The sequence below is a fragment of the Bubalus kerabau genome, chromosome 7 (genome assembly GCF_029407905.1).
Source record: "Bubalus kerabau isolate K-KA32 ecotype Philippines breed swamp buffalo chromosome 7, PCC_UOA_SB_1v2, whole genome shotgun sequence".
NCBI lineage: Eukaryota > Metazoa > Chordata > Mammalia > Artiodactyla > Bovidae > Bubalus > Bubalus kerabau.
Genome location: NC_073630.1, coordinates 121400723 through 121428156, shown reverse-complemented (window position 1 = coordinate 121428156; position 27434 = coordinate 121400723). Strand labels below are relative to the sequence as shown.

The following is a 27434-nucleotide window of genomic DNA, read 5'->3' as shown; positions in this document are numbered from 1 at the left end:
TCCTAAGGGCCACTAGCCCACCTTCCAAACGGGTCCACATCCGGTCACCTCCCTGCACCGTCCAGTCGTCGCCGTTTCAGCCATGGAGCAGCTACCCGGCCGGAGCGTTAGGCTACTTCCCGGCCAGCGGGACGACCTTCCGAAGCCTTGACACGACCCCCAAGCACTTTCCAAGAGCCGCCTGTGCCCACCGCACGGGAGGGGACGCAGGGGCTCGGTTCCGCCGCCGGAGGGGAAGGAGGGGCGCACACGGCCGGGAGGGGCTCCAGACGGGGGAGCAGGGCACAGCCCTCGGTCTAGAGACGCGCTCTAGCTTCCGACTGCGGGCGCCAGGAGGCCCGGCCCGCAGGCCCACGCCCACTGCCCGGACCGGGACTGGGACCGTCCCCACCCGCCCCTCCCGGCCGCGCTCCGGCCCCGCCCCGGCCACCACGCCAGCCCCCCAGCTGACCCCGCCTGCCGGGGTCCTGCCGAGCTCCCTCCCCGCGCCGGCGGTCACGTGGCGCGCGACCCGGAGGCGGAACCGGACGGCGGGGCGTGGACCTCGGCTCTCGGAGCGCAGAGCGCAGGGGGCGCCTGCAGAGATTGGGGTGCGCCCGCGCCCCCGCCATGCGTCCCCCGCGCCCTTCCGTCGCGCTGCTCGCCGTCCTGGGCGCGCTTTGGGCGGCGGCGCTCGTGGCCGCCGAGGCCCCGCACCTGGTGCGCGTGGACGCGGCCCGCGCGCTGCGGCCCTTGCGGCCCTTCTGGAGGAGCACCGGCTTCTGGTGAGCTCCGCGCGGGGACGCCGAGGTCGCGGCGGCCCAGCCAGCCAGCGCCTGCCCGCCGCGCTCTCCTCCTAAATGGCCCGCGGCCTCGCGCCCCGCCCTGGGCCTCCGGGGCCCCTTGTCGCAGCTGGAGCCGGCGCCCCGAGTGAGGGGGGCCGCGGCTCCCTCCTTCCTTTCGGCAGGCCCTCAGGGTGGGGCGCTCCTTTCTGTCTGCTGGCCCTGTGCCAGGCTTCCACTGCTGCCGCAGCAGTTTGCCAGCTGAGCAGCTGCCCCTGTGGTCAGGGCCTGGGGGCGGGTCCCAGGGATGCCTGGTCACCCTCAGGAGTCTGAAGAGCCTGGTGGCCGCCTGGGACACCCCAGGCTGCAGGAGGGGCTGTGGCCTAGGACCGTCTCAAGGGGGTAACCTCAGCATGTCCCACGACTCCACAGTGGGACCCGTTCCCGTGCCTGGTGCCCCTGGTGGCCTCTGTCAGGCTTGGCGCTGACGGTGGGGATATGGTCTCCCCGGGAGCCCTTGACCCCAAAAACCTGAGGCTTCACCCAGTCCTGGCATTAGGGACCGATTTATTATGTGAGGGGCAGTAAAATTCACGGGCAGAAAGGCACACCCCATCTCCTCCCTGGGTTTGTAGGTGGGGGGTGTGCGGAGGCTGTTCCCCGAGCCCCTCCCCTGGGGACTGATGGCCCCACTCCCCCATGTTTTGTGCCCAGTCCCCCACTGCCGCACGGCCAGGCCGACCGCTATGACCTCAGCTGGGATCAGCAGCTCAACCTGGCCTACGTGGGCGCGGTCCCTCACGGAGGCATTGAGCAGGTTCGGACCCACTGGCTGCTGGACCTCATCACGGCCAGGTGGGTGACAGAGGGGCTGGGCCGCTGAGTGGAGTCCGGACGAGACTGACAGGAGGTGGCGTCTGGGCTGGAGGACAGTGCAGCACGGGCCCTGGTGGGGGCACAGGGAGGGGGAGTCCTGCACCCCGGAGCCACTGCCCTCTGCTTCTCGGCAAAGACCCTGTGGGGCGGGACAGTGCAGGGCCTCCTCCGGGCGGCCCCTGCCTCAGGCACAGCGGGCTTCCTGCTGAAGGCCACCCTGGAGGCACAGCTGGACCCCGCAGCGGCGAGTGGGCACACTTGCTCTGCTCGGGCTGTGCGGGGTTGCCCCATCAGGCCTAGGCTGCAGTCATGTTGGTCCCATCTGCCTTTGGCCCTGCGAGGCCCAGCAGGGCTGAGGTACACGGTGTGAGAGACACTTGGGTGTATGCGGTGTGGGGTTTCCTAGACACAGAGACCCTCACGTCCTGGCCAGAGCCGCAGGCGCTCACCGGGGGGTGGGGGCTGGCGGCTCAAGGGACGGATGTCCTTTTGGCACCTTGGACGCCAGGTACCGCCTCAGGGCCCTCCAAGTAAGACAGGACGCCAGGGTCAGAGTGGCTCTGTGGACCGTGGGCACACAGCACCGTGCCCAGCGTGGCACTGGGGCAGCGTCTGTCTCGGGGTGCAGGGTGCGTCCTTGTGTGTGCCCAGTGCAGCCCTCCGTCCCGTTTGGGGTTCCCCGGCTTCTCTGGGTCGGAGGAACCAGGCGACGGAGGGGGGGCCGTGACGGGCGCGGGCGTGGGGGCTGGCCACGGGCGCTGGCTCCGCTAGAGGATGGAGTTGGCGGCCGCCAGCTCCTGGTGGCGGGCGTGGGCCGCCTGCACGGCACAGTGCACGCTGGGGAACAGCTGCCCGTCCTCGGCCGCGTCCCCCTGGTCCTCCCCGAGGAAGCCGCCTCTTCTCAGCATGTCCGTCACTGAGGGGTTGCAGCAGGCCAGGAGCAGGCTGATGCCCAAGGCCCCATAGTCTCGATGCAGCTCCTGCAGCGTGGCCAGGCCGGCCGCGTCCAGGAACAGCAGCGGGGCGCAGTCGATGACCACCGCATGGAAGCGGGCCACTGCTGGTACCAGCGAGGCCGCACCGCTCCCGGAGCCCGGGTCCCTGCCCCCCACAGGGTCTCCCTCACCGGCCCCCTCCCCGGGGCCCCTCTCTTTCCTCCTGGTGACCGCGTGGCCCACGTCCAGCCCCGTGAGGCTGCACAGTGACTGCAGGAAGAAGTCCTTGTTGGCGTAGTAGAGCGGCCCCATGAAGCGGAACACCTGCACGCCGGGCTCAGGGGCCAGGCCTTCGAACTCTGCCGGGTCCCCGTAGAAGCTGGAGCCCCCAGCGCGGGCGAGCAGGGCAGTGCGCGGGCGGCGGGTGCGGCCGGCCAGGCTGAGCAGTGAGAACAGGACGCCAGCCAGGAGCCCGGCCTCGGTGCTGACCAGCACGCAGGTGGCCGCCGTGGCCACCCAGACCAGCGCGTCAGCGGGGCTGAGCCGCCACAGGCGTGGGACGTCCCGCGCCTTGCGCAGGGCCCCACGCAGACTAACCACGATGACACAGGCCAGCACGCTCCGCTGCAGGTCCCGGAACAGCGGCGCCAGCACCAGGAGCACCATCAGCACCACAGCGGCGCTGACCACGCTGGACAGCTGCGTGCGGCAGCCCGTGGCCGTCTTCACCAGGCTCTTGGCCAGGGCGGCGCTCGTGGCGAAGCAGTGGAAGAAGGCGGGCAGCACGTTGCAGCAGCCCACGGCCAGGAGCTCCTGGTTGGCGCGCACGGCGTAGCCGTGGCTGCGGGCGAACATCTCCGCCAGCGAGATGGAAAAAGCGGAGCCCACGAGGGCCAGGGAGGCGGCGTCCAGCGCCACCCGCCACATCAGCCCTGCGTCTGGCACCCGCGGGGCCATGAAGCCAGTGGGGATGTCGCCCGCCACGCTAGAGCCAAAGCGCTCGTGGAACTGCCCGAGGTGGGACACGATTGTGGCCACCACGATGACCAGCAGCTCGGCGGGCAGCGGCACCCTCAGGCGGTGCCGGAAGCGGTCCGAGAGCTCCTTGGCGGCCAGCAGCACGGCCAGGCACACAGCGCTGGTGAGCACGTCACACAGGTTGGCCTGCCCGGCGCTGCGCAGCAGGCTCAGCCACGTACTGACCACCAGGCCTGGCCCCTGGTGCCGCGGGACCCGCACGCCCAGCAGGTGCCGGAGCTGGGAGGTCAGGATGGTCACCGAGGCCCCCATGGCGAAGCCATCCAGCAGCGGCTGCGAGAGGTAGGCGGACACGAAGCCCAGCCCGAGGATGCCCATGAGAACCTGTGGACGAGCCGCGGCTGCAGGTGGACAGCCCCACCCCACCCTCACACTGCCTGTCTCCCTGGGGCCCACGCGAGGTGGCCTGTGCACATGTGCGCACACACAGGCCCAGCAGATGCTGGAGCACACGCCGTGGCTGCGGGGCGCAGCATGGCCTCACGCACAGGGACTCCAGGCATTGGAAGTCACGCCACTCCCCTCCCAGGAGAGCTGAGGGCAGGGACTGGGGTGGCCTTTGGGAAGAGGTAGGTGCCCTGGTCCGGGGAGGCCTCGGGAAGGCAGGTGGGCCCCAGGGTCCCACTTGGGACAGGAAGCCAGGGGGGACTCGGGGCCAGGTGGGGCAGTGGGGCATGCCTGGGCCCGGGGCCACAGCCCACGGCTGCCCGGACAGGCTTCCCATGTGGGCGCAGGCACAGCCCCTCACCTGGTAAAGCCCGGCCACCAGCGTGAGGGCGGTGGCCACGCGGATGGCGTAGCAGTCCCGCGCGCAGTCCTGCAGCCCAAGCGCCAGCGCGGCGGCTGAGCCGTTGAGGCTGCTGTGGTTGGCCCCGGGCCCCAGGCCATCCTGGGCGGGGTCGAAGCCAGCCAGCAGGAGTTCGCGGTCCACCACCTGGCCCACCATGAGGCAGAGCAGGCTGAAGATGCCCACAGAGACGTGGCGTGAGGTGCCCATGAGGAAGTAGATGAGGTTTGCGAAGAAGGACGTGTAGAGGCTGTAGATGGGCTGCAGACCGGCCAGCAGCGAGTAGGCAATGGCCTGCGGCACCAGGATGATGCCGATGACCAGCCCGGACATGACGTCGCCCACCAGTGCTTCCCGGGGCCGGTACTGGCGGAGCCAGTGGACTGCAGGGAACAGGGCCTGCAGCTGCGCCCAGGCGCCCTGCAGGCTGCAGGCACAGCTCCGCCGCAGCCCAGCCTTCAGGGCCTCACCCAGGCCTGGGGGCGGCGGGGGGCGCCGTCGGACCAGCACCGGCTGCCCACCCTGCTCCGTGTACTCGGGGGACGCTTCCATTGTGGGGCAGCGGGCCCCCTGGGAGAACCTGCAAAGCGGGCAGAGGTGGGTGTCACTGTCGGGGTGGCCAGGCTGTCAGGGTCAGGGGGCCTCGTGGGAGCCAGACGCACGGCCGGACTGGGCTCCCATGCACACACAGCCCCAGCGGCCCGTGCCCACAGCAGAGGCCGCTCCACCCGACATGCGGACACCTGGCCCGGGGCCAAGAGGAGGGGCCCTGCAGAGGCCGGAGCCCTGAGTCCACGCTGCAGAAGCGCCTGCCGTGGCCGCTGCTCAGGCAGACCTGCGTGTGTGGTGCAGCCGTGGCCGCTGCTCGGGCAGACTTCCTGCGTGTGCGATGCAGCTGGGGGGGAGTGAGGCTACACGCCTGTCGCCTTCCAGGGGGTCCTGGATGGCAAGCCCCCTTTCCCAGCGCGAGTTAACGCAGCTGGGTTCTGGCTCAGACCCCACGGGCACCATGGGAAGCGCGTGCCAACTGTCCTCGTGGTCCAGGGGACAGCCTGCTGTGCGGGCCCAGCCCAACCTGCCACCTGCTCAGCGGGCACCGGGGCACCGTTCCCAGCTGTCCTGAGGGCCCTCCGGCCTTCCGCTCTTGATGTCCGCCTCGTGACGGTCTCTGCCCGCTCAGAGCCTGGTCACCCCAGCAGGTGTGCATGGGGCTGGGCCCTGGGGCCTGGGGTGGCCCTGCATGAGGAGGATGGGTTCAGGTCCTGCCCTGCATGAGGCGGGCGCAGCCCCTGGGGGCTCTGTTGGGTGAGCACACCACACGGGGTCCCCCGAGCTCAGCCAGAATTTCGGGGCCCAGGGGCGTCGGTTGAGGACTGTTTGAACGCCTGGGAGTCCACAGAAGAAACCTTGGGGTCGGGCCTTGCCACTGCAGACGGGGGCGCTGACCTCTGCTGTGGCCAGGTGGTCCAGAACCGCACTGTCCTGCAGTGGGCCCCAGGGGACTCTTACCTGAGGGACCCCCTCCCAGGCTCGGCGGGTAGTTCAGGCCTGGCGCGTCTGTCCCGGGGACCCTCTGGCTCAGTCTGCAGGTGGGGCGTGCGGCGGTGGGCTCAGGCTGAGCTGGCCCGCGCTGGCCAGCGGGAGTGGTCTGTGCTCAGCATCTGACTGCCCAGCTTGCTGGGCTTGCAGTTAAATCATTTACTCCAGAGACTGCTGAGTCACAGGTTTCCCCAAGATGAGCGTTACCTGAGCGGCTAATCCGGGGAGTTGTTCTGTAATCAGAGGCTCAGAGAGTGACAATTGTGTGGGCCTTTCCTAAGCTTCCAGCCTCCCAGGAGCGGGGCTCCAGGTGCGGACAGGGTGGCTGGGGTGGGGGCGGGGGGCAGCCAGCGGGTGAGCCCTCAGCTCGGGGCGTGGGCAAGGGTGGGGTCTGCAGGGAGGACGCGTCCCCCAGCACCATCCCAGGACGTCCTGTCTTCAGGAGGTGGGTCTGGTCTGTGCCGGAGCTGGCTGGGCCCCAGGCAGACACGGCCCGGCTTCTGCTCTGGGTCTGTGTGGAGCGCAGGCCCGCGGACTCCAGGGTTGCCGGAATCGAGATCTGATAACCAGCCGAGCATGTCCTTCCTGCTGGGGGGGGGGGGGCAGGGGCCTTGGGTCTGCCCTCTGGAGCCCAACCCGCTGGCTCTCAGCCAGGTGCTGACCCTGAGGGCGGGTGCCTGGCCTCACCACACTTCTGTCCGCTCCTCCAGGGTGGTGGGACCTGCCTCTCGAGGCCAGTGGGAAGGTAAACGGTCACTTTAGAGAACGACCCTCACGTCCCACACACAGTGAATTGCGGGTGCTGCTGCTCTAACGGTTACTCAGAGCCTCCCCAGTTCTCCCACCTTGAAAAGGAACAGGTGGGTGTCTGAGGGGCAACATGGGGAGAGGAGCCCATCTCCTGGGCCGTGAGTGTCCTCCACCCTGGGCGCCGGGCCAGGGTCGCTGTGATGGGGCTGCAAGGCAGAGCTGGCCTGGGCCTGCTGTCCCCCGAGGCCCAGGTAGCGGAGGACGGGCAGAGATCTCTCCAGGTTCCTAACACACTCGGCCTCACTCTGGGACCTTTCCCCAGAGCCCCCTGAAAGGTGTGCCCTGTTGTCACGTCCCCAGCCTGGCTGGGGAAGCCCGGGGCCCCATTTGGGGGCAAAGATGGGGGTGGAACCCCAGGATGGGCGGGGGAACGCCCGAGAGTAGGAGGTCTCCCCACACCTGCAGAAGTGGGCAGTGTGGTCAGCGCCCAGGCCCCACTGCTCAGCTCGACAGAATTCTTGCCCTTGAGGACTCCGCCAGAGCCTGGGCCACCCCAGCGCGCCCCCCCACCCACCCCTCAGTGTGCCCTCTCCCACCTCAGCATGCCCCCCACACACACACTGCCCAGAGTCCTGCCCAGGGCCCACTTGGCCCTAGCAGGGAGCTGTTTGCCCAAGGATGTGGTTTATTTACAGCAGCCACTGGCCAACAAGCAGGCAGGATGAGTCACAGCTGCCCAGGGGCAGATAAGAGTCCTCTCTGGGCTGGAGAGAGTGCAGCCACCGGGTCACAGCGCTTATCTTCCAACCCTGCTACCAGCAGTGTGGGAACTGCCACGTGGGCAGAGGTGGAGCTGGGGGCCTCAGCCTGGGGAATGGGTGCTCTACCCACCCTGGGAGTCTCCTTGGGTGGGGGTAAGGCCCAGGCTGTGCACACGGGGGTTCCTGAGTGCGTGGAGTGGCGGTGGTGGGATGTGATGGGCCAGGGAGCTGGTGCAGGGAGGGGAGGGCACCCTGGAGGCGGGAGGGCATTCTGGGGACCGACCACGTGGGAGCACCGTGCTGGGGGCTGGGTGGGTGGAGACGCTCCGGGAGGGCTGTCCTCCGGGCTGGCCTGGCTGTCGTGGTGGTGGGGTTGGGCCTTCTACTCCCCCAGCCCCTGCATCTAAGCAAGTGAGGAGATACAGCTGAGGCTTCACTCCTGTCCTTGGCGAGACCAGCAGGACCCCCCGGGCCTGAGCCAAGTCCGTCTGCCCCCTGTGCTTGGAGGCCCGTGTTCTTCACTGTCGTCTAAGCAGGAATACAGGCACCGCCTTGGGGCCCGGGGCCTTGCTGGCTGAAGCCAACTGCAGACTTTTCTGCGTGGGCAGGAGACAGCAGGGCCCTGGCGCGTGGCTGGACCACAGAGGGCACGGAGGGGGTGGGGGGATGGCCGGGGGTGGGGGGTGGGGGTGGGGGGACGGCCCTTCGTTTGCCTCCTCCAATCCTGTGCACACAGTTGTTTAATACTGGTCCTTAAATCACCGTCTCCATAGCTGAGTTCACGTATTTGGAAAGGAGATTTGTATCCTCACGGCACGTGAGAAGAGCCAGCCCATCCTCATCTCCAGGGCGCAGCTCGCGGTTCCTCTCCCACTGCCCAGTCGCACGCAGGCCAGGCCGGAGGGCGCGCCCCGACCTGACGGTGCTTCCCGGCCTGCGTGCTGGGCGCTCTCGGCCCCGCCCCGCGCACTCGCCCACGCCGGCCCCGCGCGTCCCACCCGCATCAAGCAGGGGCAACCCGGGCTCCCGCCGCGTGCATTTCCACACATGGTCTGCCCGTCGCCCCCCTCACGAGTGCGCCCCCCACTCCGCACCGCCCCCCAAGCCGAGCAACCCCCGGCCCCACCCTGCGCCCCCGCCTGCCCGCGCATCCCTTCCCGCGCCAGCCGGGGGGCACCCCCACCCGGCGTCTCCCCACTCTTCCACAAGCAAGCGGGGCCTGGGCCCCGCCCGGCGGATGCGAGCACTCACCTGCGCGCCGCCCGCCGGGTCCTCGCGGCGCACGCGCTCGGGCAGAGGGGCGGGGGGTGGGCTCGGGGCCGTCCCGCTGGCTGCCTGCGCGATGAATGAAGCCGTTGTGCAGCCGCCGCTGTGCGCCCGCCGCGGCCCGGCCCCCTTGCAGGAGCGGAAGGCGACCCCGCCTGTGCCTCCCACCCAGGATTGGCCCCTGTGGGGCGGCAGGGTGGAGAGGAGCTGGGGCGACTGCGTCGGTGACCCCGGCCCCTGCAGGGGGTCGCTGGGCCGCTCACTGCAGCGCTGGCTCAGCCCTCTCGCTGGCTTTGATCGCTCCCATTCCTTCCCCAGTGGGGGCTGAGACGGATGGAGACCTGGGCACCAACAGGGGCCCAAGGGCCGCCCCTCCGGGATTCTGGGCCCGGGATCCCCCCAGTGTTGGGTCTTATGGTCCCCGAGGAGCAAGCGTCCCAACCCCCAGGGCATTTCCGGGGGCCGACGCCGGACGGGTCAGCGGACTCTCAGGTCCGCTCCGAGTGACGGGCTGGCATCGGCCCTGCAGCTGGGACTGTCCTAGCGGCACCCTGCTAGCCCAGGATCAGAGCGCGGGAACAGCATTTACCCGAGGCCTGCCTCGCTCGCGGGATCCGCGGAGAGAGCCTGGCACCCGCTCCTCAGAGTCACCCACCCCCACCTGCGGGACTTTGGAACCTGCCCCCTGCCGCGCATTTAATTTTTACCCTATCGCTTAAGGTTTTTTCCGTTTGCTGCTGATTATGACCTTTGGAGGGGTGGAGGGGGCGGATCACCGCAGCGCACGTGCTGTGGGTCTGGCCCCCCAGAGGCGGGAAGACCGAACCTGACGGGAGCCAGAGGCACCTGAGTGCGTGGTGGCTTGGCCTTGACTTTGTGTAGAGAAGAGTGGGGGGCCGGAGGCCCGGGAGGGAGGTGCTGACTTGCCCAAGCGTTCGCTCTCCGTCCGGGGCTCAGCGCTGGTCAGCCCAGACCGGTGTGAGACAGAACAGAGCAGGTCAGGGCAGGATTCCTCCGGACTTCACCCTCGGCCCTCCGCCGCCGCCGCCGCCGCCGCCGCCGCGCGCAGGAGGGAGCCGCTGGGGGCGAAGCTGCACCTCCCGCTCAGATCTGGACCTGCGGGCCTCAGACCCTCTCTGCTCCGCCGGCCCTGCACGCCTCGGCGTGACCACCGGGCACTGACTCCCTTTGCCAGCCCCCGAGCCGGGTTCCCCTCGGATGCTCACCGCCGCGCCACACCAGCACGGCCAAGGCCCATTTTACTCAGCTTCCCCCTTCCTGCCCCTGCCTGCTGCAGCCGCCCCCCACCCAGGTCCTCAAGCAAAACCCCGGTGGCTGGACTCCCCTCCTAGCTCGCCCTCAGTCAGCGCGTGCTGCCCCTCCTCCTCCTAAATCCATCCGCTCGGCTCTCTCGTGTTACCTCCACACCACTACCCAGAACTGTGGTTTTGGGGTGATTATGTCAGTGTGGGTTCAAAAATGGTAACGAATGTCCCACTCTGGGAGTTGATTATGGGGGCGGGGGCTGTGCCTGTAGGGTGGCAAGGGTAAATGGGAAAGTCTCTACTTCCCTCTCATTTTGCTGTGAATCCAAAGTGCGCTAAAAAAATTAAGCCTCAAAAACATATGAAGGAAAAAAAAGGGCTCACATTGCTTCTCAGAGTGGGAAGAGGCAGGGGTGCTGTCCACGGTGCCTCTCAGAGAGGGGAGGGTGCAGGGGTACTGTCCATGGTGCCTGGAAGAGTGGGGAGGGGGCAGGTATACTGTCCACAGTGCCTGGCAGAGGGGGATGGGGCTGGGGTGCTGTGGCCAGGTTGTCTCTCAGAATGGGGAAAGGGCAGGGGTGCTGTGTACACAGTACCTCTCCAAGTAGAAGCAGGCAGGGGACCTGTCCATGGTACCTCTCAGAGTGGGAGGGCATGGGGTACTGTCTCCACAGTACCTCTCACAGTGGGAGGGGGGTACTGTGTCCACAGTACCTCTCACAGTGGGAGGGCGCAGGGGTGCTTTATCCACAGTACCTCTCACAGTGGGAGGGCGCAGGGGTGCTTTGTCCACAGTACCTCTCACAATGGGGGGGGGTACTGTGTCCACAGTACCTCTCACAGTGGGAGGGGTGGGGTTCTGTGTCCACAGTACTTCTCACAGTGGGAGGGGTGGGGTGCTGTGTCCACAGTACCTCTCACAGTGGGAGGGGTGGGGTACTGTGTCCACAGTACCTCTCACAGTGGGGGGGGGTGCTGTGTCCACAGTATCCCACAGTAGGGGGGTGCAGGGGTCCTGTGGAGCCAGATCCAGGCCCCTGGCCCCAGGAGGTGCAGGATCTGGCAGTGCAGTGTCCTGCCAGGCCCACCACACAGCCTCCCCCTTTGCTGGGAGCTGTCTTGCTCTCCCCGCCTCCATCCTGTGGTACCTTTTCCAAAAGACATGCCTGCTCCCTCCTACTCTGAGCCCCAGGCTGTTCTGAGTTCCTGAAGGCTTGAGGGTGGGCTTCCGGTACAGACACACACGTGCGTACTAGGCTGTGAGTGACCCCTAGGCTCACACGGTTACCTTCTCAGAGGAGAAAGGCCAGCTGTGTCTGGAGCCTAGTCCTGCAGGGCACCCTGCTGATTCCCGAGCTGCTTGAGTGTGGCTGCGGTCTCAGCCCCTGGCCCACCTCCCCACCCTGACACTGAGCGTCATTCCACAGGGGGCTGGTCCAGCAGGGCCTGCGCTACAACTTCACCCACCTGGATCGGTACCTGGACCTTCTCAGGGAGAACCAGCTCGTCCCAGGTAAGCTGCCATGTCGCCCTGGTGCCGCTGGCCTCCCCATCTCTCCTTGGCTGGGTTCTTCTGGGTCCTCCTGGCTGCCCACTTGGGGCTGCCTCTGTGCCCGCCTGGCTGCACCAGGCAGGTGAGCGGTGGGACACCACCCTCGTTTCTGCAGGCTTCGAGCTGATGGGCAGCCCCTCTGGACGCTTCACTGACTTCGAGGACAAGCAGCAGGTGTTCGAGTGGAGGAACCTGGTCTCTCTCCTCGCCAGGAGATACATCGGTGGGCGGGGCGCATGCCCTGTGGGGACTGGGCGGGCACTCCTGGGCAGGCTGCCCTCCGTCCCACCCCCCACCTGGTTTTCTCATGAAGTCACCAAGACAGGGCCTCCTGATGGGCGAGGGACAGGGCAGGGGGGTCCAGCTCCTGGGAACCCAGACCATCCCATCACATCCAAACCTCCCAGCCATGGTTGCCCCTCCCTGGAGGGCTCCATGAGCTGGTGACACCGCCCCAGAGGAGGGGCCCTCTTGCCACAGTGAGGACCCTCTGCAGGTAGGTATGGCCTCGAGCATGTTTCCAAGTGGAATTTCGAGACGTGGAACGAGCCAGACCACCACGACTTTGACAACGTGTCCATGACCTTGCAAGGTGGGTGAGCCGGCCTTTTGGGGTCCTGCGGATCTGCGAGGGGTTGGCAGCGGGCCCCTCGGGCCCCGCGGTATGGACTCTGTGTCCTTCCCAACCAGGCTTCTTGAACTACTACGACGCCTGCTCCGAGGGTCTGAGAGCAGCCAGCCCGGCTCTGCGCCTGGGTGGCCCTGGAGACGCCTTCCACGCGCTGCCCCGCTCGCCGCTCTGCTGGGGCCTCCTGGGGCACTGTAACAACGGCAGCAACTTCTTCACCGGGGAGGTGGGCGTGCGGCTGGACTACATCGCCCTGCACAAGAAGGTAGGCTGGGGACCCCGCCCTTCCGCCCCCCCTCCACCCGCGCCCCGCCGGCGGCCCCTCGGCGGCCCTCCCGAGGTGCTCAAGCGGCCGCTCGCAGGGCGCGGGCAGCTCCATCTCCATCCTAGAGCAGGAGGCGGCAGTCGTACAGCAGATACAGCGGCTCTTCCCCAAGTTCGCTGACACCCCCATTTACAACGACGAGGCCGACCCGCTGGTGGGCTGGTCCCTGCCGCAGCCCTGGAGGGCCGACGTGACCTACGCGGCCATGGTCGTGAAGGTGGGCCCGCCCCCGGGAGCCCCGGGCGGGAGGGGCGGGTGCCCCACCGGCGCGGTCCCAGCCGCCCCGACGTCCGCAGGTCGTCGCACAGCACCAGAACCTGCTGCTGGCGAATGCCAGCTCGGCCGTCCGCTACGCGCTCCTGAGCAACGACAACGCCTTCCTGAGCTACCACCCGCACCAGTTCTCCCAGCGCACGCTCACCGCGCGCTTCCAGGTCAACGACACAAGGCCGCCGCACGTGCAGCTGCTGCGCAAGCCGGTGCTCACCGCCATGGCGCTGCTGGCCCTGCTGGGTGAGCGGCGGGCCGCTCTCTCTAGGCCAGGAGTAGCCTGTGCAAAGGCCCGAGGGCCGGCGGACCCTGCCACGGAGCGGGGAGCTCTTCTCTCGCCCCTCCCCGCCCTGTTCCTAGCTCACGGGGCCAAGGGGGTTGTGGCGTGGCCGGGGACCTCCCGCGGAGGGCGAATGGTGGGAAGCCCGGCCAGGGAGGGCAGAGCGGCCAAGACCCCGTGTTGACCGCCCCCGCGTGCCTGCAGACGGCGAGCAGCTCTGGGCCGAGGTGTCGCGGGGCGGCACGGTGCTGGACAGCAACCACACGGTGGGCGTCCTGGCCAGCGCTCACCGCCCCACTGGCCCGGCCGACGCCTGGCGCGCCACGGTGCTGGTCTACGGAAGCGATGACACCCGCGCCCACGCCAACCGCACGGTCCCCTTGATTCTCAGCCTGCACGGGGTGCCCCCGGGCCCCGGTGAGTAGGGGTCGCGGGGAGGAGACCCCGGCCCTGGGCCGGGCGGGGCCTGGAGGAGGCGAGGCGCGGCCCCAGCATCTGGCTCCGCAGAGGTCGTCTTTGTCGAGCTTTACGTGGACAACTGGCTCTGCAACCCCTACGGAGAGTGGCGGCGCCTGGGCATGCCGGTCTTCCCCTCTGCAGCGCAGTTCCGGCGCATGCGCGCGGCCGAGGTCCGCGGGGCGGGGGCGGGGAGGGGCGGGGCGGGGCCGGGGCGCCTCCTGAGGTCCCAGGGTCCTGAGCGCCCGACTCTGTCCCTAGGACCCTGCGGCCGTGAAACCGCGCTCCTTCCCCAGCAGCGGCCGCCTGACGCTGCGCCCTCCGCTCGCTCTGCCCTCGCTGCTGCTGGTGCACGTGTGCGCGCGCCCCGAGGAGCCGCCGGGCCAGGCAAGCGGCCGCTCCCCTCCATCCGACCCCGCCGCCCGCCCGGGGCGCCCCGCTCCGCCAACCCTGTGCTTCGCTCCCCCAGGTGACTCGGCTCCGTGCTCTGCCCCTGACCCGCGGGCAGTTGCTTTTGGTCTGGTCGGATGAGCGTGTGGGCTCCAAGTGCGTGAGTGCGGTCACCGCCCATACCCCTGCAGTCCACCCCGCCTCAGCCCCCAAGTCCTCCCCGCTGCAGGGCCCCAGTGCCCCTCGGACCGCCCCCGGCAGGATATGTCCCCGTCCCCCACACTAACCTGCCTCCGCTGTTGGCACCAATGCCCATGGCTGTGCACCTGTCTGATGTAGTAGGGTGGGGCGCCTTCAGGGGACCTCTGCCCGTGACGCTTGTGGTCCAGCCCTCTCCTCCCAGCCAGGGTGGCCCTCGTCACTGCAGGGAGAGTGTTCAGAGCCTGGGAGGGGGAGGGAAGGGCTCTGGGCCTGCCCTTTCTGCAGCCCGCCTGGACCCCAGCCCTGGTCTGACCTCCCCAGGTGCCTGTGGACCTATGAGATCCAGTTCTGCCCGGAGGGTGGGGTGTTCGCTCCCATCAGCAGGAAGCCTTCGACTTTTAACCTGTTCGTGTTCAGCCCAGGTGTGCCCACCACCTCAGCACAGTCCCTGGGGGGAGTGGGGGTGGTCCAGGGCCTTTCGACACCTGGAGTTTGGGGGAACAAGGGGTTCAGGCTACAGACAAGCATGTACCTCTGTATCCGCAGACACAGCTGTGGTCTCCGGCTCCTATCGGGTTTGTGCTGTGGACTACTGGGCCCGGCCAGGCCCCTTCTCCAGCCCCGTGCGGTACCTGGAGGCCTCTGCCTCTTGACGGCCTCTGCTGCCCAGCGACTGGGCCTGTGCTGACCGTGAGCCTGGGCGGCCAGGAGCCAGGCTGGGCCCAACTGCCAACAGCCTGCCAGCCAGTCCTCCCTTCTGTTGGTCTCCTCCCGCCCCTCACTCACCCCTTAAAGTGCCTTATGACTCACAGTCTCGGGGACAGCCTTCACGGTGGGCACTGGGGACGCGCGGCCTGGCTGGAGCACGGCCATCCCCGCTGGCCCACCCAAGGCCTCTGCCTGCCCGTGGGAGCCGGGATTCCGCTCGGCTGGGATGCGGGCAAGTGTTGAGTTGGAGTGCCCGCCCTGCCTGTCTGGGATCTCCGGTGTCACCACTGGCTGTAGTGGGCCCACCGTGTCCCCTGGAGGGCGGGACCTGAGGCTCTGCCCAGAGAGGGTGGCCTGGGGCAAGACAGAGCCCAGAGGAGTCCCTCTTCCTGAGGCCCAGCCAGACTGCCCCCTGCACCCCCCGGGCGGGGGTTTCCAGGCTGCCTGGGCCAGACTGTCCAGCGGAGAGAGAGGCTGACAGCGTCCACTCCACGGCCATCTGGGCTGCTTATCTGGCCCCAAGAGGAAACAGATGGCATGTCCAGATGAGGACACCCTAGGGGCTGTGGACGGACGTGTGGGCAGAAGGCAGGGAAGCCACAGGGGTGGTGCGGAAGCCTGGGGCTCCTCCCCACCTCACCTGCATCCCAGGACAGATGGAGCCCGCACAGCAAGGTGTGGAGAGGCCCCCGGTGAGGAGAGGAGCACCCCCAGCAGAAGTGGGCCCGGCCCCTGCCCCCGCCGTCCGCTGCTGTCCCAGAGCCACCTCCGCTCGGGGGGCGGGGGGCAGTGCAGGCCTGGCTGAGCAGATGGAAGGCAAGGCCTGGTCGTCCCCCGACCCACCCTGAACCCGCTGCCCCGTCCACATGGAGCACACGGGTATCCGGGCCCACCAGTTGCCTTATCCTGGGCAGGAGTGTTAGTTTGGCCATTCTCCATGTGAACCCCAAGATCAGCGCCCATCCCCCTGCCTCAGGGCTTGGTGCCCAGGGCCCCACTGTTACCAGTCGCCTTTTTAAAGGCCCCCACTCCAAACAGCACTCACATTCCAAGGTCCCGGGGGTAAGGACGTCAGTGTTTGAACTGGGGGAGGCCGTTTACCTGCAGCAAGCCCTGACCCTGTTCTCTGTGGTGGGAACACCTCACCCCAGCATTAAAGCAGCCTCTTCTCCACTTGCTGGCTCGGTGGCCTGAGCACCCCAACGGTCAGGGGCCATCTCAGCCCTCAGCATGCTGGGAGGGGTACCAGGCTCTCGGGTTCCTTCCTCAGACACCATGCGCCCCACCTAGCCTTCAGGGAGCAGAGATCACCCCCTGCCCGTCCTTCTAGGCCCAGAGCAATGGCCCAGGCTCCTCCTCAGTCTCCCGGCAGGAGCCCACTGCCGCCTGGCTGCCGGGAAGAGGGCACCTCCTTCGGAGACAGCTGTGGCCCCACAGCCATCAGTGGGGACTCGGCCCTGGCCCCTGGGTCTCACTGGGACGGTCAAGCCCCGGCTGTTTCCAGGGGCAAGTCACCGTCTCCACTCGGACCGTGGCTGGTGTGCCATCAGACAGCCCCCAAGCTGCGGGCACGTCCTTGCCCTCTGACCGTGTTTTGGTCCTTGCTGGTTCGGAGTTGGGCTGGGAGCCGGGCTGAGAGTTCCGGAAGGCCACATCCTCGGCCCCCGCCCAGCCTTCATCATCCTTGCTGCCATGGCCGTTGCACATGTGTGCCGTGGAACGGCCTCGGGACGGCAAGAGGCTTCCCTGTCCGGCCTCAGGGGTCCCTCCCTGGACCCGTGCAGCCTTCCTGCAGGACGAAGAGCCTTCTCTGCCCCCCTCCCCAGGCGTTTGTCCCCAGGTGTCTCGTCTTCGTCATCCTGAGTCTGGCCCGCTGGGTGTGGCCTGCTGGAGCCAGATGTGCGCCTCGGTCCTGTGCGTGCGGAGGCACTGGTGGGCGTGCCCTCGGACCACCCTCCAGGGCCTCTGGAGGCTCCCAGAGCGGGCCCACGTGGCGGGGGAGCCTCCGGGTCACACTTCCTGCTTCCAGACACACGGGGCCCAGGCTCTGGGCGCATGCTGCGGGCACTGGCTTCTCACTGGCCTTGGGGTCATGCTCCTCTGTAAATGTGGCTGGAACTGCCCCAGAGCGGCTTCTCGAGAGCAGAGTCGGTCCTGACCAATGAGGAGGCGGCTGTGTTCCAGGATGCTGGGTCCTGGACGAGAGCACTTGCGGGGGGTCAGCCTCACATGCTCCTGCCGGCAGGGCCCTTGCGGGCCATCCACCCACAGGTGGGACCTGTGTCATCCCTGGCCAGCACGCTTGTGGCCCAGGGGACGGGTCAGAACTGCATGTGTACGTGCAGTATCTGCTGCACCCCACCCCGAGCCCCAGCAAGTGCTGGGCTCCCAGAAGTGATCCTAGAGCAGGAGAGCACCCCCACTTACACAGGACACCCCGGCACGGCCAGTACCCCACATTCAGGGACACCCCAACACTGCCAGTACCCCACCTTCAAGGACACCCCAACACTGCCAGTACCCCACCTTCAGGGACACCCAACACTGCCTGTACCCCACCTTCAGGGACACCCAACACTGCCAGTACCCCCACCTTCAAGGACACCCCAACACTGCCAGTACTCCACCTTCAAGGACACCCCAACACTGCCAGTACCCCACCTTCAGGGACACCCAACACTGCCTGTACCCCACCTTCAAGGACACCCCAACACTGCCAGTACCCCACCTTCAGGACACCCCAACACTTCCAGTACCCCACCTTCAAGGACACCCCAACACTGCCAGTACCCCACCTTCAAGGACACCCCGGCACGGCCAGCCCTCGGACTGCAAACTCCCCTGGAGTCACCCGGACTCTCACGGGGCTTACTTAGCTCCACCTCCCGCGGGAGGACAGGCCTCCAGGGTGCGTATTATCGCTCTGCCGCCCTGATTGGCATAATGTCATCGAGATCCCTGGAGTGAATAAAGGAAGACATTGGGAGAGGTGGTGCCAGCAGGTAAGCTCTGATGGTGAGTTACCATGCTGGCCACCTGAGGGCTTTGCTGGTCTCGTCCACGAGGGTTGAGAAGCAAGCACTTGCCAGTCAGCTGCATATCAGTGCCACGGGCTGTGATTTAGTCCAGTAAAGGTGCCACATCCAGGTGTCAGCTGATGGGTGTTGCCACGGGTTACACTGTGATTATTGGTCACCCACACCTGTCTGGCAAGTGACACAGAGACCAGAGGAGTCCCTCAGTCACATTCCCTCGGTTTCTAACGTGGGACCTAATCGCGGTTCCCAACGTGGCTGGCAGGCCTGGGGGCTCCCACGGTACACCCCCTCCTCCAGCCAGGGGGCCATGGGGGCACTGCCGCTGGCTGAGTATGGACACCCCAGCCTATGTTCTGGGGAGACGGGGACGCCCAAGGGAGGGGCTGCACCCCGTGGGCTCAGAGATTCAGGCCAGAGCCCTGTCTGACCGGCACTGGCGGTTTTCAGGAGTGTGGCTTTGCCTCAGGTCAGAGCCATCGTCCAGGAGCCCCCAGGATGTCCGAGGGTTCCCCTCCGTCGGACAGTCACTGGGTGCCTCGGGTGCCCCTCCCACAGCTGGGGGCGCAGGCTCCTGACTGCACGGGCACCCAGCCTTCCCTCCATAGAAGCTCTGGGTCCCGGATGCGGGCCCAGCCTCACGTGACAGGCGGTTTCAGAGCCCTGCCCACAGACCTACAGCCTCCTGCTGCCTGTGCCTCAAACAGCACCTCAGAAGGTGCCCGTGTGTCGCTTTGCTCAGGGCTCTGCATTAATCGGCCTTCTCACCTTTGCCAAGGGCCCCAGGAGCCCTCGGCCCCACACGCTCACATGTGTGAGTCACCTGGGGGCTTGGCAAAGGTGGTCTGACTCTGATCTGTCTGGGATGGGGTCCCAGACTGCATTTCCAACCACCCTGGGTGCTCTTGGTCCTGGGGAGCAGGAGTCCCCAGAGGGTCCCCTGCAGAGGTGGGCACTACCCCCCCAGGCAGGAAAGAGGAAGAATGGGCTGCCCATGGACCTGTGACCTCGGACCCCAGCCTTAGGCACCTTCCAGGTGTGCCACCAGACACCCAGGGGTAACCTGGGCCCAGCACAGGAAGGGGGGCAGTGGGCCCCCTGGGAGCAGGGGTTGGGGCCTTCTTGGGGCCTCTGGGGGATGAGGGGCTGTAGGGGAGGCAGCCTGGTGCCCTCGCCCATGACCCTGAGAGGGCCCCGGGCTGTGTGGGCAGCGGGGTGCATGGATGAGGTCCAGCCCCTTGCTGTGATGGGACCTCCCCAGGATGAGAGTCCTGAGCGCAGTGGCTGGGGTTCATGTGCCTACCCCCGCCTACACATTACCGTGCAGGAGACCAGCTGTCTTCTGGGCACCAGGGCAGAATCCCCCTGCAGCCTCCTGGTCAAGGGGCCCCACCTGGGTCGGCACCGGATGCTGGGAGCAGCCCCTCCTTGCCCAAGGCAAAGCGAGTGGCGGGCACCCCTGCTGCAAGAAGAGGCCATGGATGCCAGCACTCACCCAGCCCTCGCCCCCAGACCACCACATGGCAGGCTAGTGATGGTAGCCGGCCAGGCTTCCCCACCAGGGAGGCTGCTCCACCCAACAGCGCTGGCAGGGCGGGTTGGCATGACCAGTGTCCTGCTCTGACTTTGGGGGTTTGGAGGTGCCCATCTGCAGGAGTGGGGCCCAATCTTGGCAGGGGCGCTGGTCAGCCCGGCTGGCAGGACTCGCTTGGCCTGCAGTCCTGCCTGGCGGCCACATCCAGCAACTCCAGTCCCGTCCTATAACCGCCCGCTGTGAAGCAGGCCCGGGTCATGTCCACACCCCGTGAGCTCCTGTGGGGCAGCTCACCCTCTGGGCGGACCTTAGGTCAAAGCTTCAACCAGAGGCCACCCCTCCAAGCTCGCCCACCCCTACGGTGTCTGTCTGAGTCACCAGCAACACACCGGTGTCCCTCAGAATGGAGGGTCCCTCCCACGAGGGTCCCAGTGCAGGGACAGGAGCAGCCAGCCCCGTGCATGGGGGCTCCAGTGAGGGTCTCAGTAGAGAAGGCGAAGCCAAAAAGAGGTCTTTGGAGCCTTTCAAAGTCTAGCTGATGAAACCCCATTTGGGTGTGATGCTCACTCCGCAGCTGCAGTCAGAGGGGCCACGCGTGTTGACTCCTATGGCCTCGGCCACCCCCCAGGGCCCTCCATGGAGGGCTCTAGTCTGTCTAGCAGGTCAACCTGTTTTTTTTTTTTTTTTTAATACCTTTATTATGGTAAAGTTGATACTATTTAAAGCATATGATTTGATAACTTTTGACCTATGTCCTTGACACTATGACCACAGTCTGGACACTGGATGTTTCCCTCACCCCCAGGGGTCATCTCAGGCCCCCTCCCAGCACCCACACGGGCAGCCCCAACATCTGCCTCGATCACTGTGGACCCCTGCCTCTTTATAGAACGTGGTATAGACGCCACTACGTGGTACCCACACCTTTTCCACCAGCATGACTGCCTTGAGCCTCACCTGCATTGTTGTGTCGACAGATGGTTCATGTTTTTATTGCTGACTATGTCTCTCCTCGTATGGACCTAGAATGGTTGGCCCTGTGGCCTGTTGATGGACATTAGGGTGGTTCCCAGTTTGGGGGTATTACCAATAAAGCTGCTGTGAACATTTGCATGCAAATATTTGAGTGGACACGTATTAATACGTCCTTTCCTGTTGGGTAAATACCTATGAGTGGGAAGCAGGCCTGTCTATAGTTCATCAGGCATTCTGTCTAGCAGATCTAGCTCCTTAAATCTATTTCTCACTTCCACTGTATAATCATAAGGGATTTGATTTAGGTCATGCCTGAATGGTCTAGTGGTTTTCCCCACTTTCTTCAGTTTCAGTCTGAATTTGGCAATAAGGAGTTCATGGTCAGAGCCACAGTCAGCTCCCGGTCTTGTTTTTGCTGACTGTATAGAGCTTCTCCATCTTTGGCTGCAAAGGATATAATCAATCTGATTTAGGTGTTGGCCATCTGGTGATGTCCATGTGTAGAGTCTTCTCTTGTGTTGTTGGAAGAGGGTGTTTGTTATGACCAGTGCGTTCTCTTGGCAACACTCTGTTAGCATTTGCCCTGCTTCATTCTGTACTCCAAGGCCAAATTTGCCTGTTACTCCAGGTGTTTCTTGACTTCCTACTTTTGCATTCCAGTCCCCTATAATGAAAAGGACATCTTTTGGGGGTGTTAGTTCTAAAAGGTCTTGTAGGTCTTCATAGAACCGTTCAACTTCAGCTTCTTCAGCATTACTGGTCGGGGCATAGACTTGGATTCCTGTGATATTGAATGGTTTGCCTTGGAACCGAACAGAGATCATTCTGTCATTTTTGAGATTGCATCCAAGTACTGCATTTCGGACTCTTTTGTTGACCATGGTGGCCACTCCATTTCTTCTGAGGGATTCCTGCCCGCAGTAGTAGATATAATGGTCATCTGAGTTAAATTCACCCATTCCAGTCCATCTTAGTTCGCTGATTCCTAGAATGTCAATGTTCACTCTTGCCATCTCCTGTTTGACCACTTCCAATTTGCCTTGATTCATGGACCTAACATTCCAGGTTCCTGTGCAATATTGCTCTTTACAGCATCGGACCTTGCTTCTATCACCAGTCTCATCCACAACTGGGTGTTGTTTTCACTTTCGCTCTGTCCCTTCATTCTTTCTGGAGTTACTTCTCCACTGATCTCCAGTAGCATATTGGGCACCTACCGACCTGGGGAGGTCATCTCTCAGTGTCCTATCTTTTTGCCTTTTCATATTGTTCATGGGGTTCTCAAGGCAAGAATGCTGAAGTGGTTTGCCATTCCCTTCTCCAGTGGATCATGTTTTGTCAGAACTCTCCATGACCAGTCTTGGGTGGCCCTACACGCATGGCTTAGTTTCATTGAGTTAGACAAGGCTGTGGTCCATGTGATTCGATTGGTTAGTTTTCTGTGATTGCGGTTTCAGTCTGCCCTCTGATGCCCTCTCTCAACGCCTACCATCTTAGTGGGGTTTCTCTTACCTTGGACCTGGAGTAAAAAGAAATGCAAAAAAGCAAAATGGCTGCCTGAGGAGGCCCTACAGATAGCTGTGAAAAGAAGAGAAGCGAAAAGCAAAGGAGAAAAGGAAGATATACCCATTTGAATGCAGAATTCCAAAGAATAGCAAGGAGAGATAAGAAAGCCTTCCTAAGTGATCTGTGCAAATAAATAGAGGAAAATAATAGAATGGGAAAGACTAGAGATCTCTTCAAGAAAATTAGAGATACCAAGGGAACATTTCATGCAAAGATGGGCTCAATAAAGGACAGAAATGGTAGGGACCTAACAGAAGCAGAAGATGTTAAGAAGAGGTGGCAAGAATACACAGAAGAACCATACAAAAAAGATCTTCATGACTCAGATAACCACGATGGTGTGATCACTCATCTCGAGCCAGACATCCTGGAATGTGAAGTCAAGTGGGCCTTAAGAAGCATCACTATGAACAAAGCTAGTGGAGGAGATGGAATTCCAGCTGAGCTATTTCAAATCCTAAAAGATGATGCTGTGAAAGTGCTGCACTCAATATGCCAGCAAATTTGGAAAGCTCAGCAGTGACCACAGGACTGGAAAAGGTCAGTTTTCATTCCAATCCCAAAGAAAGGCAATGCCAGAGAATGCTCAAACTACTGCACAATTGCACTCATCTCACATGCTAGCAAAGTAATGCTCAAAATTCTCCAAGCCAGGCTTCAGCAATACGTGAACCATGAACTTCCAGGTGTTCAAGCTGGTTTTAGAAAAGGCAGAGGAACTGGAGATCAAATTGCCAACATCCGCTGGATCATCAAAAAAATGAGAGAATTCCAGAAAAACATATTTCTGCTTTATTGACTATGCCAAAGCCTTTGACTATGTGGATCACAATAATCTGTGGAAAACTCTGAGAAAGATGGGAATACCAGACCACCTGACCTGCCTCTTGAGAAATCTGTATGCAGGTCAGGAAGCAGCAATTAGAACTGGACATGGAATAACAGACTGGTTCCAAATCAGGAAAGGAGTACGTCAAGGCTGTATATTGTCACCCTGCTTATTTAACTTCTATGCAGAGTACATCATGAGAAACTCTGGGCTGGATAAAGCACAAGCTGGAATCAAGTTTGCCAGGAGAAATATCAATAACCTCAGATATGCAGATGACACCACCCTTATGGCAGAAGGTGAAGAGGAACTAAAAAGCCTCTTGATGAAAGTGAAAGAGGAGAGTGAAAAAGTTGGCTTCAGGCTCAACATTCAGAAAACTAAGATCATGGCAACCGGTCCCATCACTTCATGGGAAATAGATGGGGAAACAGTGGCTAACTTTATTTTTTGGGGCTCCAAAATCACTGCAGATGGTAACTGCAGCCATGAAATTAAAAGACACTTATTCCTTGGAAAGGAAGTTATGACCAACCTAGACAGCATATTAAAAAGCAGAGACATTATTTTGCCGACAAAGGTCTGTGTAGTCAAGGCTATGGTTTTTCCAGTGGTCATGTATGGATGTGAGAGTTGGACTGTAAAGAAAGCTGCGTGCCAAAGAGTTGATGCTTTTGAACTGTGGTGTTGGAGAAGACTCTTGAAGGTCCCTTGGACTGCAAGGAGATCCAACCTAAAGTTTAAGAGTCCATCCTAAAAAAAAAAAAAAAAAAAAAAAAAAAGAGTCCATCCTAAAGGAGATCAGTCCTGAGTGTTCATCAGAAGGACGGATGCTGAAGCTGAAACACTGATACTTTGGCCACCTGATGAGAAGAACTGACTCATCTGAAAAGACCCTGATGCTGGGAAAGATTGAGGGCAGGAAGAGAAGGGGACGACAGAGGATGAAATGGTTGGATGGCATCACCGACTTAATGGACATGATTTTGGGTAAACTCCAGGAGTTGATGATGGACAGGGAGGCCTGGCGTGCTGCAGTCCGTGGGGTCGCAGAGAGTAGGACACGACTGAGCAACTGAACTGAACTGGGAAGCGGGCCATATGACTGATTAGATGTGTGCTCGGCTCTTGCTGATCCAGCTGTGTGTGTGCAGCTCACTGCTCCAAGGCCGATGGCGTTGAGTGCTGGGATGTCTCACCACCTTGCTATGTTCACCAATACTGTTCATTTTGGTGACTTTTTCTTGTCGATTCCATAGACTTGTTCCCATAGGGGATTGTGTCATTTACAGATCAAGACTTTACTTCTTCCTTCCCAGTCTGAACTGACTTGACCCTCTAGCATGATGCTGAGTGCCAGGGAGAGAGAAAACCCCAGGTCTGGCTCTGACGTAAGCGGGGAACATCACTCTTTAACAGTCAAGTGTGATGGTAGCTGGAATGTTTCCACAGATGCCTTTTGTCAGGTGGAGGAAGGCCTTGTCTTTGCCAGTTTGCTGAGAGGTTTTTTTTTTAAATGACATCAGGACCAGGTGCTGGATTCTGTCCAGAGCTTTTTCTGCATCTATTGAGATAATCATGTTTTTTCTTTCTGTTGATATTGTATGTTACAGTGACTGATTTTCAAATGTTAAACCAACTTTGCATCCTTGGATAAATCCCACCTGATCATCATATATTATCCTTTTTTTATATATATTGTTGGATTTGATTAACCAACATTTAAGATGTTTTGCATCTGTGTTCATGCCTGATGGTGTTCTGTGGATTTCTGGATTTAGCATCGTGCACTGAGTTGGGAGGTAGCCCCTCGTCTCCCCTTTTGGGAGTGTTTGCATAGAATGGGTGTTATTTCCTTTTTAAATGTTTTGTAGAATTTTTTGGTGAAGCCATGTGGGCCTGGTGTTTTCCTTGTGGGAAGGGTTCCAACTAAAAATTCAAATTATTTAATAAATATATTCAGATTTTCTATTTCTCCTAGAGTGAGCGGGGGTCTCCGCTCTGGCTGCTGGATGCAGGCGCTATTCCTGCCTGCGGGCTCCCAGCCTTCAGGGCGGCTCTTCCCCAGCCTCCGATGCTTCCTGTCCACTCCTGGGCTGATCGGTCCTCAGCTGCAGCCTCCAGGCGACCCTCTGTGGGCCCCTGGGGCACTGTCTGCACGGCTCTCTCCTCTCCAGGACTCTGGCCCTAGAACGCCAGCCATCACGTTCTCTGGAACCGCCCTCCCTCTGGGCTCTGCCTGGGCCCCCTGGCCTGCTCTGGAAACCGCAGGGAGGGAGGGAGCGCTGACCCGTGACCCAGCTCTAGAGGATGGCCGTCTCCTGTTGTCTGCTCCTGTCTTTGCTGCCGTCCCCAGCCAAGAGAGATCCAGGCTCGCTCTCTCTTTGTCTCTCACACATATATATATCTGAATTTTTAAAAATTATTTCTTTTTGGCAGCACTGGGTCTTTGTTGAGTCCCACGGGCCTTCTCTAGCTGTGGCAAGCGGGCTTCTCCCCGTGGTGGCTCTCCTGCTGTGGAGCACAGGCTCCGGGCGTCAGCAGCTGCAGCTCGCAGGCCCCAGAGGGCTCAGTGGTTGCGGTGCCTGGGCCTCGCTGCTCCAGCCCGTGGAATCTTCCGGGACCAGGGATTGAACCCGTGTCCCCTGCATTGGCAGGTGGGTTCTCATCCACGGCGCCACCAGGGGAGTATTCTGAATTTTTAAAGTTTAAATATTTTTTAACGTGCAGAGAGCATGTAACTCTGGTCCCTGTTGCTTCATGGGGAGCAGAAGCTCGTGTCAGGGCCCTCAGCTCCCTGGTGAGCACTTCCCATCCTCAGAGGTGATTCTCGGCCCCTACACCTACTCCTGAGATGCCATTTCTCCAAGCTGTGGACCTGCCCTGTCTGCCCACCCTCACCTGTCCCAGCCTCTGGCACACAGCCAGGGCTCAGCTTGTCCTGGTGGAAAGAGGATGGTAAGAAGAGCAGCAGATTAATACCTCCTGGGGCTCGCTGTGTCCAGCAGGTGGGATATGGAAACTTGCAGTCCCCAAGATCATTCGACGAGGTCGGATTGCAGATGAGACGACTGAGACCAGGAGCTTAGCTAATTGCCCAGATCTCAGTTTTAAAAGTGTTCATATTCCGGGGCCAGTCTCATGGAGGGGGAGCGGGGGCCGCTGGTGGGAGGCCTCGGTGGAGGCGGCAGCTCGGGCAGCGCGCGCAGGCTGGTCTGGCGCCGCGTGGGGAGCGCCGCCTCCCAGGCGGAGAGGGAGGCTAAGGTCCGGGGTGGGGAGGGGACTCGGGCGACCTCGCGGCCCACCGCGCCCCGAGCCTCCGCCAGGGGGCAGCGCCTCCCCGCGCAGAAGCCCTACCCTGCAGGGACCCTCGCCCGCACCTGCGGCCGCTCCCCCGGCGAGACCCCTTCCCTCCGCCCACCTCATCCCCTCCCCGCACAGGCCGCCTCGGCCACTTCCTGCTTCCGACACCCACCTCCCCACACCTGCTGCAGGCAGCCTCCCCGCTGTGTCAGCTCTGCACACCCTGTGACGTCTCCCCACCAACCTCCCCGCGCGGCCCTGCGGGGCGCCCCCAGAGCCCACCTGCCCCCTTTGTCCCAGGGCTCCTGTCTGTGACCCACCGCGCTGCCGCACCATCCTCAGATAGGCGCTGAACGCCCGCTCCTGGCTTCCTGCCCGCTGCTGCGGAGCCTGACTTCCAGTTCAGCTCAGTTCAGTCGCTTGGTCGTGTCCAAAGCTCTGTGACACCATGGACTCCATGGACTGCAGCACGCCAGGCCTCCCTGTCCATCACCAACTCCCGGAGTTTACCCAAACTCATATCCATTGAGTCGGTTATGCCATCCAACCATCTCATCCTCTGTCGTCCCCCTCTCCTCCCACCTTCAATCTTTCCCAGCATCAGGGTCTTTTCCAATGAGTCAGTTCTTCACATCAGGTGGCCAAAGTATTGGAGTTTCAGCTTCAGCATCAGCCCTTCCAATGAATACTCAGGACTGATTTCCTTTAGGATGGACTGGTTGGATCTCCTTGCAGTCCAAAGGACTCTCGAGAGTCTTCTCCAACACCACAGTTCAAAAGCATCAATTATTTGGTGCTCAGCTTTCTTTACAGTCCAGCTCTCACATCCATATATGACTACTGGAAAAACCATAGCTTTGACTAGATGGGTCTTTGCAGGAGGGCTACTTGGGTCTGCATCTGGGCCTCCATTCAGCATGCAGGCAGGATGGTGAGCACCCAGCTCACCACCCACCCCTCCACCGCCACGAGATGGGTGCCCTACAGGCCCAGAAACAGGATTGAGGAACCGCCTATCTCTGGCTTGGAAGGAGTGGGCAGCCTGGGTCTCCACGGGCTAAAACCCTGATGGCTCATACCCCCTCATCCAGCTCTCCTCTGCCCTGGGGATGCTGACCTGCAAGACCTCTCCAGTTCCAGTTTTCCCTGGAAGGCTTCCTGGAAGAGGGAACCCTAAGAGGAGAGAGCTTGTTCCAGAAAGGGTTCTCAGAGGAATAGCAGGAGCAGAGGTCCAGAGGGGCTGCGGGGAGTGCTATAGGGGAGTGGGGGTGGGAACTGGGCAGGACCCAGGCATCCAGGGCCTCAGGGGTGGTAGGGTTTGTGTTGAGGGCACTGGGGAGCCAGAGATGCGTCAGGATTGTGTTTTTAAGTGATGAGTCTGGGACGTCCCTGGAGTCCAGTGGC

The 27434-nt window shown here is 62.6% G+C and overlaps 2 protein-coding genes across 3 annotated transcripts; one reads left to right on the top strand and one right to left on the bottom strand.

Annotated features, from left to right (window-relative positions):
- Positions 1-525: 525 nt before the first annotated feature.
- IDUA (alpha-L-iduronidase) lies at positions 526-15959 on the top strand. Of its 2 annotated transcripts, none has more exons than XR_008717303.1 (14): positions 526-764; positions 1476-1616; positions 11406-11491; positions 11646-11753; positions 12027-12122; positions 12221-12423; positions 12521-12700; positions 12780-12996; positions 13238-13450; positions 13541-13662; positions 13751-13876; positions 13959-14039; positions 14402-14502; positions 14627-15959. XR_008717303.1 is itself a non-coding variant. In XM_055589317.1 (14 exons), exons 1-14 carry the CDS (start codon positions 610-612, stop codon positions 14731-14733), a joined length of 1932 nt encoding a protein of 643 aa, XP_055445292.1. In that variant the 5' UTR covers positions 526-609; the 3' UTR covers positions 14734-15959. The 2 variants fall into 2 exon arrangements, 1 of the variants encoding a protein (XP_055445292.1); XM_055589317.1 differs by having other exon boundaries at positions 13959-14035.
- Positions 2349-4949, bottom strand: SLC26A1 (solute carrier family 26 member 1). The gene is made up of 2 exons (XM_055589318.1): positions 4359-4949; positions 2349-3934 (listed from the first exon to the last, which is right to left on the bottom strand). Exons 1-2 carry the CDS (start codon positions 4947-4949, stop codon positions 2405-2407), a joined length of 2121 nt encoding a protein of 706 aa, XP_055445293.1. The 3' UTR covers positions 2349-2404.
- Positions 15960-27434: the final 11475 nt, after the last annotated feature.